The 15,442-nt window shown below is 39.4% G+C and overlaps 1 protein-coding gene across 1 annotated transcript; it reads left to right on the forward strand.

Annotated features, from left to right (window-relative positions):
• The first annotated feature begins 7,530 nt into the window (after positions 1 to 7,530).
• cox8a (cytochrome c oxidase subunit 8A) lies at positions 7,531 to 12,467 on the forward strand. Its single transcript, XM_085144516.1, has 2 exons — positions 7,531 to 7,737; positions 12,135 to 12,467. Exons 1-2 carry the CDS (start codon positions 7,621 to 7,623, stop codon positions 12,228 to 12,230), a joined length of 213 nt encoding a protein of 70 aa, XP_085000642.1. The 5' UTR covers positions 7,531 to 7,620; the 3' UTR covers positions 12,231 to 12,467.
• Positions 12,468 to 15,442: the final 2,975 nt, after the last annotated feature.

Genomic DNA, 15,442 nt, shown 5'->3' on the forward strand with positions numbered 1-15,442 from the left:
AATAACTCAGTTGTTTGGTGGTGGCTATGGCTGAGCTTCCACAGATTCAGTAACATTAGCAAGTGGTGGAGGCCAGCAGGTGGATGAGGGAAAGGCAGGAGGAGCAGAGACCCGAGACGATGAACTGAACTTCAGGTAAGAAGTTATGACCTGCAGTCTATCTGGGTCAGATATAAACCAAGTTTAGGTGGAGTTTATCTTCGTTATGCTGACTTTTTACCGTCAGTTACAATAACTCGTACTGCGTACTAGCTAGCATGACGGAGTTTCTATACAGCAGGGTGGGTGCTATGATATTGTTGATGTTGAACTTGTTTTATCTTATTTTATTCATAAGGTTAGTTATTAGAGTTTCAAACCCTCCTGTAAAAAACGGAATCGTCTCGTATTCAGAGAAAATATCACGTGTTTCGTGTTGAGCTGAGTAGGGACGCAGTTTGTCCCGGACTTCAGCTACAATGAAAAAGACACAAAGCTGGAGTTATTCTGTCTTTGCTGCACAGCTGCCTCTTCTTCTGTCATTCTCTCCCCTCTCTCTCCTGTTTCTCCTTCAAACATGAAAGAGATCAATGATCAGCTGATCGTCTCTCTTGTTTGTTTATCGCCCACTTTGCGGCAGAAAGAGGAAACCAGCGGATGTCACGCTAAACAACAGCAGCACGTTTAAGTTTGATCAGCTGTTGTTAGAATGTATTTAATATTAATTTCTAGTATCAGCTGATGTTTGCTGGAGCCACAGCTGTAAAGCTGCTGGTCATGATGGTTTGGATATGTGGTGAGAGGGAAACATGAAGATGAAACCAGGAGACGTCCTTACTGAATCATCAGAGCTGTGATGGAGAAACAGGTTTACCTTTTAGGTGACATGAATGAGTTGAAGTTATGAACTGTTTCTGAGAGACAAATAACACGAGGATCCTTTTCTAAGCAGCTGACAGCTGGTAACTGTGCAGGGGCGGGTCTAGCAAAGTGTTGCCAGGGGGCCAGGTAGGGCATTAACAGGGAGAGGGGGGCACAAAGAAATACTTTTCTTTCTTATTCTCATTTAAAATGTCGAGCTTTTAATAAATTACAACAAACATTTTCATCTGATGTAAAATGTATAGAAATCCATTATTGTACATAGTAATTTTTTTAGGGTCCCATCATAATTTCTTCAGAAGTAGCTAAGTACTGAATATGATGCCAGTATTTTCCCACATTTTCTAGATACTGCACCAGTACTGTGTGTAAAATGCCATCAAAAAGTCAATTAAGTTTGATTCTTTCTCACCTGTCTTTCTGTCTCCTTTCACTTTTTAAAGGTTGCCATGTTAGAAAAAATATTTTGCCCTGCCATGCTGTTTATTGATGTGGCAAACGAATGGTTTATGAAAATATATCTAAATCTGTCATCAGTAATCAGTAATGATCATGTCTCACCTCTAGTCTCTGTCTTAATTTCAGGTTTTCACCATGTGTTGTAGATAGTTCAGGAGGTTAACTCGACCAAGCAGTCTACTTTCGGGTACTGTTTAGAATACCAGAATAGGGAGGACGGTGTAGGTTTAAGTTTATTAGACTGATACATATATACCAACAAGACAGTGTCCATCACTGTGACAACAGCGTTTGTTTTCATTCAAAGGGTTTACGGTTTTTCCTATAATACCTGGTGGGCCGGTCTCTAGTCAAAATGCCCGGGCCGATTTTTTGTCCCAGTCCAGCCCTGGAGCCGATCAAAGGAGCCCAGAGGAATTGATCTAATGTGGTGGCAGAGGCTGTCTCGAGACTAATGTGATCTATTAGATAGTTTCTATATTGGCTAGAATTATGATTATTTTTATTTTTCCAGTTCATGAGGACCGTTTTCTTGGCTATGCAAAGGCAGTAAAAAACATGTGGACTGTATTAGGATCTGTAGTGACATCATCCAAATTTCCCAACAAACACACTAAAGGGGAGGTTGGAATGTTACATTTCAGACACTTTGATAAGTCTTCACATATCTCGCGCCAAAACTTCTGCACTGGTGGACAGAACCAAAGAGCGTGGATGTAATTGTCTGGTGTATTGGTTTGACAGTGTGAGCAGTTGTTGGCGGATGTAAAGCCCATCTGGAACATCCGATGACCTGAATAGTGCACTCCATGTACTATTCTGTATTGTATTAATTGCAGACTGGGATTTCTAATCAATTTAAAGGTTTTAAGCAAATATGAGACCAGAAGCCAACTGATAAATCTGCTTCCTACTTTGCAATAGGAAGTGATATTGATTCATCTATTTTATAAAGTGTTCTGTATATTTTAGATAATAATTTAGGGGATTTAAGAGTAAGAAAATGTACCGCGCTTGGTGGTGTTTGTAGTTCAACTTGACTGAGGTTAAACTTCTTTTTTTACTATGAATTTAATTTGTTGATATTCTAAAAATCTTTTCTTGTTGATCCCATATTGTGTAACTAGTCTGTCAAATGGAATAAAGTCTGTTCCTTCTAATATATCTTCTAAGTATTTAATTCCTTTACCACTCCAATCTGGAAAATTAATCATATTATTGTTTTGTAATATGTCGGGTTATTCCAGATAGGTGTACGTTTGCATGGGATTAATGAAGACTCCGTTATTTTTAGAAACTCCCACCATGCTGTCAGAGAAGAGCTGATGCTGATGCTTTTGAAGCATTCATGTCATTTGATGTTTGAGCTGATAAATGGTAGATCTGAAATCTCTAGATTATTGCATAGTGCCTGTTCAACATCTAGCCAAGGTTCATCTAAGAAGGTACGTTTTAACCATCCTGAAATGTACTGAAGCCTGTTGGCCAAGAAATATTGTTGAAAGTTAGGTAGTTCTAATCCTCCTTTATCCTTGGTTCTTTGAAGCGTTTTTAAGATGATACGCGGGGTTTATCTTTCCAAAGGAATTTAGAAATATGTGAATCCAGAGATCTGAACCAATCTTGTGATGGTTTGTTCGGGATCATTAAAAATAAGTAATTTATTTTTGGCAAGATCATCATTTTTATAGTGGCGACCCTTCCCATGAGTGTTAATTGAATAATCTGAAACTCTTGAAAACCAGTTGATTAGAATAATTACCTTAGAAAGGTTGGTTTGTGAGTTTGGGAGAAAAAGCAAGAATCATCCGCATAGAGACTGATTTTCTGTTCTACATTCTTACATTTTATGCCCTTAATTGTTGTAGCCTGTCTAAATGCTGCTGCTAGTGGTTTGATAAAAATTGCAAACAGTGAAGGGGAGAGTGGGCATCCCTGTCTGGTGCCCCTCAGGAGACAGAAGCTGGAGGATGTCTGGTCATTTGTTCTGACACAAGCTGTTGGGGAATTATATAATATTCTTAGCCAGTTAATGAAAGAGTTTCCAAAACCAAATTTGTGTAAAGTTGCAAATAAAAATTTCCAGTTAACTCTGTCAAACGCTTTTTCTGCATCTAGAGACAATATTGTAGTTTCAGTGTTTTTACTGTATGAGTAGTCTATTAAATTAAGTAATCTATGTGCGTTTGTTGATGAGTGTGTGGATTTCTCTTTTTCGAAACTGACTTTTAAATGCATCGAGGGTCTTGTCGCAGAGTTAGTACACAGAATGATTCTCAAAGCCAGCAGCACAGGCGGTGTAACCAGAGGTGTAGCTCATGGTGATATCAAAATACAAAACATCATTTGGTCAATCCTCATTCTCGTTCAAAAGTTCCTCAGATTTGAACAGTTTACAGTCTGCAAGAAAAATGTTAACAGATGCTGGAGAGCTGCATGTGTGTGTGTCCGCATGCGTGTTTGTGTGCGTGCGTGCACGTGCGTGCGCGTGTGTGTGCGCGTGTGCATGCATGTGTGTGCGTGCACGTGTGTGTGTGTGTGTGCGCGTGTGCATGCATGTGTGTGCGTGCATGCGTGTGTGTGTGCGCGTGTGCATGCATGTGTATGTGTGTGTGTGTGTGTGTGAGAAGCACAATGTAACCTCCATTTGGTCTGGTGTAGTGAATACACCAGAATGCTGTTTGGTATCTGTGATGGACCTGCCACATATCAAATACTGTTGCAGGTAATTATCGGTGATCTCGTTTTTTAGATCGTTCTTGTGAACCTGGATAACATTTAGTTTTTTCAGGGACCGTTGAGCAACACTGAGAGAGGCCTGAGACTGTGTTTAAGCGACTGGCAGAATCTGGTTTCAAGGTGAAGTGTGTGGACACAACTATACAAGGTCTGCTGTTAAAAAGTGGAAGGTCCCAGGCTCTGTTAAAGAGTCATTTTTAGGGTTCTGCAGCAATTAGAGGAGATTCATTCAGGGGATCTCACAGATTGCTGTTCCACTTTATGACTTTTTAACAGAAGTACAGGTGCCAAGCAAACAGGAAGACCTGGTCCACACTTAGCTGCTGTGTGGCCTCCTGAGTGTGATTTAGCTTTTGAGCAGCTGAACGACAAACTTAATTCTGCTTCCATTTTGGGTTTTGCTAGTTTCACTCAACCCTTCATAGTAAAGACAGATGCTTGTCAACATGGTTACAGCCTGTATTGTGTAAGCAGCAGGGTCACACCAAGCGGGTCATAGCTCATGCTAGCCTCAGGCTACACCAGGCTGAGAAAAATGACCACAACTACAGTAGCACAAAGTTTGAATTGCTTGCTTTAAAATGGGAAGAACCGTTCAGAGATTATTTGGGGATCAAAGTTCCTTGTGTTAATGGATAATAATCCTCTTTGCCACCTCAAAACAGCCAAGTTGGGTACAAAAAAGCAGAGGTGGGTAGTGCAACTATCAGTTGTAGAAGTAGAAAGCTTGAGCTTGATTTGATTTTAAAAAATGGTATTATGTGTGCTGTAATTGTTAAACACAGAGTCATAATTTACATGTGATTTCGCTGATAGTTAATTGTGTTTAATTCTTTTTCAACTGCTTAAAATTTGCAATCTTTGGACACCTTCGTGGACAAAAATCTGTGCACATAATCTGTCATGAAATCCTCATAAAGCTTTTTCTGCTTTGTTTTTCAGAAATCACTCGATTAACTTGAGCCATTGTCAAAATGATCAAACGTTTTCAGGATTTTAACCCATTAAATCCCAGTTTAAACATTTGAACGACTGCACAATTTCTTTACAAAAAAACCACAAAACATGAATTATTATCTATGTAATTACCCCCAATTCCCCACCCTCTACTGTTTATTATAGAGAAAATAATTCCTTTTTGTGAATTTTATTAAAATAATTATTAATAATTCCAATTTTTAAACTGGCATTTAAAGGGTTTAAATGTAGAAAAGCGCTATATAAGACGCAGCCCATTTACCATATTTGGAGGCTAGCGGCGGTTAGAACTGGGCAGGTCCTCTCATCCATTGGCTCCCATCTAAGCTCTGCACTGCCTACTGGATCGGAGCCTGGACTTTTTAACCAGAGCAAGACTCTGTAGTGGGATTCTGGGTCCACAGATCGATACACTAAGGTCCAAACCTTAGTTTGGGGAAATAAGTTATCAGGCAACAGTTTAACAAGACAATGTAACTGCTGGGGTTAGTGATGGGTCTGCCGAGCAGCACACTAATAAACCTGGTTACAGCAGGATGATTATGTTAGTAAATGAATCAAACATTTATACTAACAGTCATACTAACTGTTAAGGGTGTGGTAGCAATCTTCCACTCCAGTTTATTAATAAACCAAAGACCAAGACATAGTTTTAATTCATTTGGAAAACTCATTTGTTATATATCGTCCACCTAACACTTCCTCAGAATTTCTCACTGATTTCTCAGACTTTTTATCTTCTTAGTGCTCAGTTCAGATCTACATGGGTTTTTACATCCATGTAGATAACAATTTGCATATTAATGATCAAGAAACCACCAGTGGTGCTACTTTAAGTAATTGTGCAAATGTTTTGTTGGTGAAGGTTGTTGAAACCTGCAGTCATCTCAGACTGGGATGCATGTAGATGCTGACGATGAGAGTCTTCATTCTGCATTGAATCTTTTGTTAACTGACTTCTCTCAAAATGCAAAACAACCCATCACTACTTTAATCACACTCTGGATCTTGTTCTGACATATGGCATAGAAGGTGAAGGTATAATAGTGCTCCCTGAAAACTCTTCTGTCTGGTCATTTCTTAATAACATCTAATATATTTCATTACTACAGATGTCCTTCTGAAAGTGCGGCAAGCCCCAAAAGTGTTACGAAGGGATATAATATGATCCACAAGCATAAACTACGATGTACAGATGTATACAATGATTTGTGTGTAACGTTTGAGGACTAACAAATGCATACACCAATGCACACACAAATACAAAGCAATCTGACCACACGTAAAACTATTTTACAAATGTGCACATCCAAACCTGATAAAGATTGTGATTATTGACGGAAAATATTATAAAGTTCAGCTGCACAAATCATATTGTCTTTCAAAAAACGTTTTTACATACAAATGTCTAAGACTACATGCAATATTCCTCTCGTTCACAACCTTAAATACGTGTGTGGTCTTTGGCTGATGTAGATCACATGCCCACATCGGCTTTTGGGACAAATTTCACAAATTTCAAACAGATCCACAAATGTATTCTATGTCCACGTCCATGTGTAAAGAGGAACACAGAAGAAGCCCATATGTCCCAGTTTTATATGTGACCCCAGCAGATAGCTACCCCTCCCTGACTCTGGGTCTGCCAGAGGTTTCTTCCTGTTAAAAGGGAGCTTTTCTTTGTTGTTATTTTTTATTTGAATGACATATATGCCTTGCAGTTAACAGGTCCGTGAGGCAACTGATGTTGAGAGCTGGCTTTTAAATATAATCTGCTGTTTAGTTTACATAGATTTGGGATTTGAGGGGCAGAGACATTAATCAACTACCATCAGTGTTATATTATGGATCTGTAGTATATGATTCAGCAGCAAACACAAGTCTGTTAAAGTTAAGCTTCCCCGTCTTCCCCACAATGTGTTGTGCAGTGTCTTTACCTGACAATATAAAGGCCTGTTAAGTTGTGATTTGGTGCTCTATAAATCACATTTTTGAGAATGTCTGAATGTCATATGTTTAACCAGATGTTTTGCCAACAGTTCACAATCATTTTTCAGTCATATTTTAATGCCCCCTGTTAACAGTGGTAAGAAATCTCTTTACCTTGATTATATGGTTGGAGAACCCCAAGGCTCCTTACTTGAACCACTTTTATTTTCTTTATAATGATTTACCAAATGTTTGTCAGAACATTGTTAAATTTGGACCACAACATTCAAAATATTAAATGTAAATATTAAATTTAAAAATAAAAAACTGTCACACTCTGCTCATGCCTGTTTATTTGTCTATTTTTCTGTTATTAATTGTTATTAATATTTTTATGAATAGGTTGGGTTTTTTTTTAAATTCAGAGATATATGATCATCACAGCCACTACAAACACATGCTTCATCAAACAGGATGCTGGACATTAAACAGAATATAAGGTGTTCTAAATGAGCTCCAGCTGGTGGCGGCAATGCACCAGTTCAACTGTGTGCCAACGGCCAGTTAACAGCACGAAGAAGAAGAAGACAGCGAAGAAGAGCTGCTCTTTAGCCGAGAAGAAACCAACGCATTTCGTAGCCATTATTCGTCAACATGCCCGGAGTTCTAGGAGTGATTGCCCGCCGTGCTGCTCCTGTCCTGAGGGGACACGTCGTGGCTCAGAGAGCCAGCATCTACACTAGACCAGCGAAGGAAAAGATCGGCTCCTTTGTAAGTCTGATCTATCGATAGGTCGCTTAAATGTGTTAGCAGCTATGGTTTGTCCTTGGCTGACGAGGTCACTGTCTGTGCAGCGGTCGGAGCTTAATGTGTTTTTTGTTCTGACTGTAAGTGGGTTTTTTTTTTAAAATATAATAAACTAAACTAAGTCTCTATAATGTTAGAGACTCCAGGGTGTAACGTTCCCGCCGTTACACGGGGGGCTTTGGCGGCGCGCTTTGACGTGCTGTAGGCCGGTCGTGCGCCTCAATTTGTGTAACCTTGCGCGGCCGGTGTCTGCCAAAAACTGATTTCCGGTATTTGCCAAAATCTGATTGCTCGTATTTAAATTGCTATAAGTCACTTGTTGGGCTATAATATGTGAAACGTATGTCAAATGCATCCCTCATGGATGACATAAAGTCATATTGAGCCACAAACAACATTAGAGTAACAAGGTAGAAGCCGCAATCAGTCTTTGGCAGTGACTTTTATATAACCTTTATTTATACCGTTAAAAAAAAAAGTCTAATTAACATTAAAAATGTCTTTTGTAAGAAGTAGTTGGACAGCAGAAATGGCTCAAATATTACAATTGTTCTGTAAAAATATTTAAAGTGAGGATAAAGGACCGGATTGGTTATAATGTAAGTACAATAACACAGAGTTGTAAAGATACTTGAAAAAACAGATAGTTTTTTAATTCCATATATAGCCCCTTTGTAAACGCTGTTCACCGAAGTCTATTTACCAACATAGATATTACACATAAAAAATACACGCAAACATTGGAAATCAGTTTTTGGCAGGCGATCACTTTTTGGCACAACACCTGTTTTAAGGTGTCGTTTCTGTCAGTTTAAGCAAGTGTGAAGAAGATCGGAGACTATCATATTGTATAGAGGGAGGTGTTACAACCTCCCTCTATACAAGCTTGAGACTCGTTTTCTTTTCAAGAAACTTTGAAGTAAACTTTCCTTTTTTTTTTAATCTTTCTGCTCATTTCAACTTGCGACAAGGCTGTTTTTATGTTCACCGCCGAAAATTATATCTACTGCTGGCCCCAGTATACCCGAAGTAATGGGGCCATTAAGGCCGTTGTAGTAGTCGTTTCGCTTATGGCAGCAACCTTGTTTCACAGACACCTGCCATTAACCCTTTAAGACCTACCATAGAACCAAGTCCACCAGAGCTTATATTATATGTTTACATGCTGTGGAGCCATTTTTGGGAGCATTTCAAGTTGCTATACATCAATACAACCATTATAGCCCAAATTTTAATAATATGTCTGCATTAAGTGCATAGTAATTACATAAAGTGCAATAAACTACAAAAAAATTGAAAATCGTTTTTGTTTTTTTTACATATATTTCTAGTTAGAGAAATTTAAGAGGCTTATCCCTCAAAACTGTAAATGCAAAAAAGTTGCACAAAATAGTTTCCCACCACAGGAAATTTATTTTAAGTGTCTTCATAGTTTTATTTTTGAAATACACCAATTTTTATACACTGCAGGAAAAACAAAAATAAATATTATACTGCAAATTTGCAAAAAAACAGCATATGCATCTAGGGCTGCTCGATTATGGCAAAAATGATAATCACGATTATTTTCACTGAAATTGAGATCTCGATTATTTGACGATATTTATTTAACAATAACAATGTATTGAATAATGACTTTAAAGATTGTCAAAAAATAATATAAAATAGTGCAAATACTGATAACAGTGCAAATGTTTGCAATAAATGAAAAATGTAAACATCTATGTTTAGTGAACTTTGCAGTGTTGCTCTGTGGTGCAGCTACGACACTGTAGCAAAGTTTACACACTGTGTCTACTTGATCCACGTCTGACTCATGAACCCATAATGTTTCCACACCACTCAAGTTTTTTTACCTCTTTTCAACCAACAGCATCACTCTCCTCTCCAAATAACTTCTGCTTAGCTTTCCGAGCTTCCCTCGGGTCCTCTTAATCAGCGGTCCCCAACCCCCGGGCCTCGGACCGGTACCGGTCTGTGAGTCGTTTGGTACCGGGCCGCGAGAGTTGAGGCTCAGGTGTGAAATGTATAGTTTTCAGGGTTTTTATTGGTTTTCAGCGTTATTTTGTTATTGTTTTTATCGTTTACTCGGTTTTCCTGGGTCTTTTCACGTGTGTTATGAATAAATCTTCTTTTTTTCGGTACCAGTACTAGTTTTATTTTGTTGTATTTATCTGCGACACCTTAAAGGCCGGTCCATGAAAATATTGTCGGGCATAAACTGGTCTGTGGCGCAAAAAGGTTGGAGACCGCTGCTCTTAATTGTTGTGACGCGTGTTCGAAATGCAGAGGGGTGCGCTCGATTTGCCACACGGAGCAGCGCGAGAGTAAAGCACGAGGGAGGGGCTAATAATCGGCTCAGTCATTTTTGATGATCGTTGAAAGCCCCGATCGTAATCGAGATTAAAATTCGATTAATTGAGCAGCCCTACTTGCAATGTTGAACCTGGAATAACATTTATTATGACACGAGGATATCCGATCATCCAGGTGTCGCTACCCAGACAATATCGCCACATAAGCACTGATATAGGAGGAGATGAAACCAAGACTTTCAGTGGTTTTTGCAATGTTTCACAAACTTAAGTTTTCAAACTGCTGAAACATCTTCCTCTGTTCATCTGTATGTCAGAGCTTCTGAGCTGAATTAGCATAAAGCCTCTGGGGTCAAGGGTTTTGACTACTTTTAATTTTACCTCTTATCTTTCACTTTTAAAAACTGTTGACTTTTCCTTGTTTGGTATCATTATTTTCGGTACAACTGCATGTCTGAATTTACCTGCAGGATGCCGGCCCTCGAGGACTGTAGTTGCTCACCCCCGTTTTAGAGTAAAACAAAATTTTTTTATAGTCAACGACATTGATTATGGCAATGAATCGTTGCAGCCCTAGTGTCTGGTTTCAATCCGATCTTTAAGTCTGACATCATTAGCTGTTTCTGGGTCCAAACTCCACTTCAGGTCCCCAAACGAACACTGGTGTCACTGAGAGTTAAAAACTGTCTAAATTCTTTCACCTGTAATAAAATCATCAGTGTTGCTGCTTTACCAGGTGTGACAATTAAGTTTAACATCCAGGCATCCATGAAAACAGGATTTATGAAATTTAACAGAGTTAGAAGTTAGCAGGAAGTTAGCTCGCTAGCTTCCACCTAAACATGATATAGCATGTTCTGACTGAGAGATTTGAGAAAATTCAAACGTACAGCTCTGTTATCACTTCCAACATAAATGAAAACAGAAAACTAAACAGCAGTGACGTTTGTAGGGTTACTGAAGTTGGGCTAACTGGTATATAATGATGTGCTATGTGATCGCTAGCGACACAGCTATGTTAGCATAATATAAATACATTAGCACAGTGAAGCTGGAGGATACACGCTATGCTATGAGTGCTATGAGATGCCATGTTGAATTTCTAGCGACCAGTATGACAATGATAACACCAAATTTAACAAACCTGCTCCCCAATCACACCTCAGAACTTGTAACGCTAATGAGTCACATGACGAAGGGGAGGGAACATGGCTAAATAGGGGCAATTTGGACGTCCTCCCTTAGGGGTATACTCACTTTTGTTGCCAGCAATTAAGACATTAATGGCTGTGTGATGAGTAATTTTGAGGGACATCAAATTTACACTGTTATACAAGCTGTACACTGATTACTTTACATTCTATCAAAGCTCATATCTTCAGTGGTGTCCCATGATAAGATTTAATCAAATATGTACAAAAATGTGAGGAGTGTACTCACTTTCGTGAGATACTGTACAACTCCATAAGGCCCTGGTCCTTCTCGACTCTGACTGCAGCTATTGATTACTTTAGTGTTTGAGTAATCTATTGGTTATTCCATGGATTAATTGAGTAATGGGATAGGAAATACTTTTTACTTGTGACGTGAGCAAAAAAAATTCAAATTAGAAAAGAAACTTCCAGAATGAACTGCTCATTGGTTTCCATTATAGAAATTGCAGTGTTGAAACATTTAACTGCATACTACACTTGTCAGAAAAACAACTTTTTGAGTGTATGTGCTGCAGTGAAATTACTTTTTTTTTTTTTTTAAAGAAAATATTTTCCTAAATGCAAAAATATGTAAACATTCAAAGTCAAATAAAATGAGATGTATACAAAATTGAGACATTGGCATGCTACAGGGCTGTGTGTGAAGCATCAATGAATTTGAGGTTTGTTTGTTTTTTTATAGTTGAATTATTTGAGTTACTCAATGAATTGTTACAGTGCCCCCCCCCCCCCCCCCCCCACCCCCCCCTTAAAAAAAAGAAAAACAAAGCCCTTGTGATAGTGCGGGTTCACAGCTGACAATGTGCCCTCTCTTTCACCTTCTGATGTCCAGGAAACTGCTGTTGGACTGGGTATGTTCGCCCTGATCATCCTGGGACCATCGGGGTGGATCCTGGCTCATCTGGAGGACTACAAGAAGAAAGAGTAGCATGGCCATTTTAAGAGTTTTCTTGGCATGTGTTCAGTGACAGCTTTGGACCATCACATTTATTCTAACTGCAGAGACGCTTATGGAACAAGTTTTACCTCGTCTACCTCTCTGACAGTTCCACTCCACACCCTAAACACAGAGCAGCTTCCCCCAAGATTGTCTCTGATGCATTGAGTTCATGGATATCTGTTGGCATTCCTCACAAGATGTTACAGAATTAAATTATAAATGACAGTTACTGTTTCTGTGTATTTGTTTGTCTTTGATGAAGGTTTTACATTAACTTAAAAAAAAAAAAGGAAAATATAATAAGACTAGTGTATATCTTTGTGAGTGGGATGTTTCCCACCTCTCTGGGGGTAAAAAGAAATCCTGTCACGAAATCTAAAAAAAGAAGAAAAGGTATGAAGAGTGCTTCAGTTTTACTACACCTTAAACATGAGCAATGACAGGTTTGTGAAAGAACTTTTAGCTAACCTTAATTTATCCCAAATACTTGTATAAAAACTCCCTACACTGATAAATACTTCATGATTACAGGTTTTATTAGAGTGGAATCTTTTAGGTTTTAGTGGCTTCTAAAGAGAAGTCAACAGATGTTTCCTCAGGTTATTTGAATTGCCGAACTGATCAGTGGTTAGTCCAAGTTTCACTTTGGCACGAACATGTTTTACCAGGAAAAAACACATTTGCCACTTTAGAAGTTTGTTGTGTAACATGGTCATCAGTCAGATGGGATATATAGTTGGGGAAAAACTTAATTTGATCTCCTGCTGAATTTGTAGGCTTGCTTACTTAAAAAGAAATGAACAGTTGATAATTTTTATAGTTGTGATTTAGTGGAAAGAAAATGTCAACCAAAAATCCAGAAAAACACTCAAAGCGTATCCACTGATTTGTGTATCATCAAATGAAATGACTATTTAATTCCCCAACAGCCCCGTCAGTTCTGGCTCGCAGTGATGGGCACAGACCATAATCAGTTACAGATGTTCCTGATCGCGACTGATTATTATGAAGCACACCACTCCACAGAATCAATTTCTTCCATTGCACACGCCTCTGTGTGTCCAACGATGTCATTAATATGCAACACGAAAGCTCCAACCAAGGCGGACGTTGAAGCAAGAAAATACCTGCTGCTCGGTCTGTTGCTCTTCGGCAGACTCGGACCACAGCGATGGTTTTTGTAGCAGTTTCCCTCATTGCCGGGTTTCAAAAAAATGGTGGTTTAATTTTCGTGAACAAGGCGCTCTCATGACTCATCGAGTGATGCTACTGACTAGCCAATCGGTGACATGCGGTGTGAAGAACTCACATCTTAGTACCTGCTCGGATAGCTTGGAACCCTGGCCCAGCAGGTACTAAAGAAGTACCTGGTACTATGACCTAATGGAAAACTGTTCAGGCCTGGCTGAAGATGCAGGACAAGTTCATCCTACTAAAACAGATATGTCCATGTACTGTAAAGTCTTGGATGACAACCTTTCCTCAGCCAGAAGACTGAAGATGGATCTTCCAGCATGACGATGAATCAAATTATAGTGCCAAGGCAACAAAGGAGAAGCACTTTAAGGTAATGGTCAAGCCAGTCTCTTAAAGGGCACAGGAAACACATAAAGGCTGATATACACCGAGCCCTGCTGGAAATGACACTATGTCAAGCTTAGATTTTTAAAAACATGTTCAGCACCATCTTCTGTCTGTACAGCACGTCACATCATGTGGTTGGTTGTGGTAATAATTTGTTTATGATAGGATCGATAACTAACAAGACTAAAATCAGTTTAAGGGGATCACATTCGTGGTGCACCTGACTGCAGCGGTGAGTTTCATGTTAAGAAAACAAGGATATTCTGCCCACTGTCTGTTTAAATGGTACATATAGCACTTTTGTATTCTCCCAGAGCACTAAAAGTATTTTACACAACATGCCACAGTCACTTTCTTCAGCTTTAAGTGCTCACTATCTAACATTCACACACATTCACACTCTGATGGATGCATCGGAGAGCAACTTGGGGTTAGCATCTTGCCCAAAGATCTTTGGTACACAGACGGGGAGCCAGGGATCGAACCGCCAACCTTCTGATCAGTAGATGACCAGCTTGACCTCCTGAGTGGCTGTTAGTTGTTTGGCTAGTTGGACTCAAACAGGAAAATCCAACTGTTAGTTGTAATGTTGGGGTTTGTAAAGCACTTTATAAATGAGGACTGTGTAGAAGAGAGGCTTTATACGTGTAGCGTTTCATGTCCTCTTTAACCTTAAAGCTGTGGAGGAGGAGGAGTTGGCCAAAATGCCTCCTGGTGATCAACAACAAGACCACAAACATCTCACCACTGTTCTCGCTAACAACCTGTCTGCGCCAAGTACTAACTTATGTTTTGTGATTAAAACACTTAATCAGTGTTGGGAAGGTTACTTTTAAAATGTATTCCATTACAGATTACAGATTACATGCCCCAAAATGTATTCTGTAACGTATTCCGTTACGTTACTCAATGACAGTAACGTATTCTGAATACTTTGGATTACTTAATATATTATCATGCTTTTTACAACTACATGAATGTACTATTGCTGTGATTTATTACTGTTACTGAAGGTCCGCGGCTCCGAACCGTAGTAAAGGGACCTCTGGCTAATACGGTGGGTTCTGTGTCGGCTCGTAGCCGAAAACTAGCTTTACTTTGTTGTCTGGGTCAACTTTGCTAGCAGAGACAGAGAGAGGCGTTGAAAGGCTGCTCCAACAGAACTTATTGTTTCAGAGGAAAACACGAACACGGTGTACAGTCGAGTCTTAATAGCTTACTTACAGCTGGGCTCGTCAGGCTCTCTTCTTGGCTGCAGTGGTTATTATTATATTTACATGCTTCCAGCTCCCGTTTCTGCTCGATGACAGCTCGTACTTTTCCTTTTTCTCCCTCCCTCGCTCACAGACACATAACGTGTATGGCAGTCCATTCTCCCTGCAGCACGGACTACACTGCCCATGATGCTACATTCTTTAGAGCTATACCTGTAGCATTCTGCCTGTTAGCTTAGCACAACAACAACAAAAAGGCCTCTCTCACCCAGGAAACACGCAGAGAGAGAGCGTCACCCTGTAACCATGGCAACCGTAACGCTGCCGCCTGGAACAACAGAACGTAGCTGTCAAAACCCAAACAGTCCTGACCCGCCACAATATGAAACAGGGAAGTACCGC

Source organism: Neolamprologus multifasciatus, chromosome 19 (assembly GCF_963576455.1).
Source record: "Neolamprologus multifasciatus chromosome 19, fNeoMul1.2, whole genome shotgun sequence".
Taxonomy (NCBI): Eukaryota; Metazoa; Chordata; class Actinopteri; order Cichliformes; family Cichlidae; genus Neolamprologus; species Neolamprologus multifasciatus.

Coding starts and splice junctions, on each gene's coding strand:
- cox8a (XM_085144516.1), top strand. CDS start 7,621: ATGCCCGGAGTTCTAGGAGTGATTGCCCGCCGTGCTGCTCCTGTCCTG. Junction 7,738..12,134: donor AGGAAAAGATCGGCTCCTTT/GTAAGTCTGATC, acceptor TCTGATGTCCAG/GAAACTGCTGTTGGACTGGG.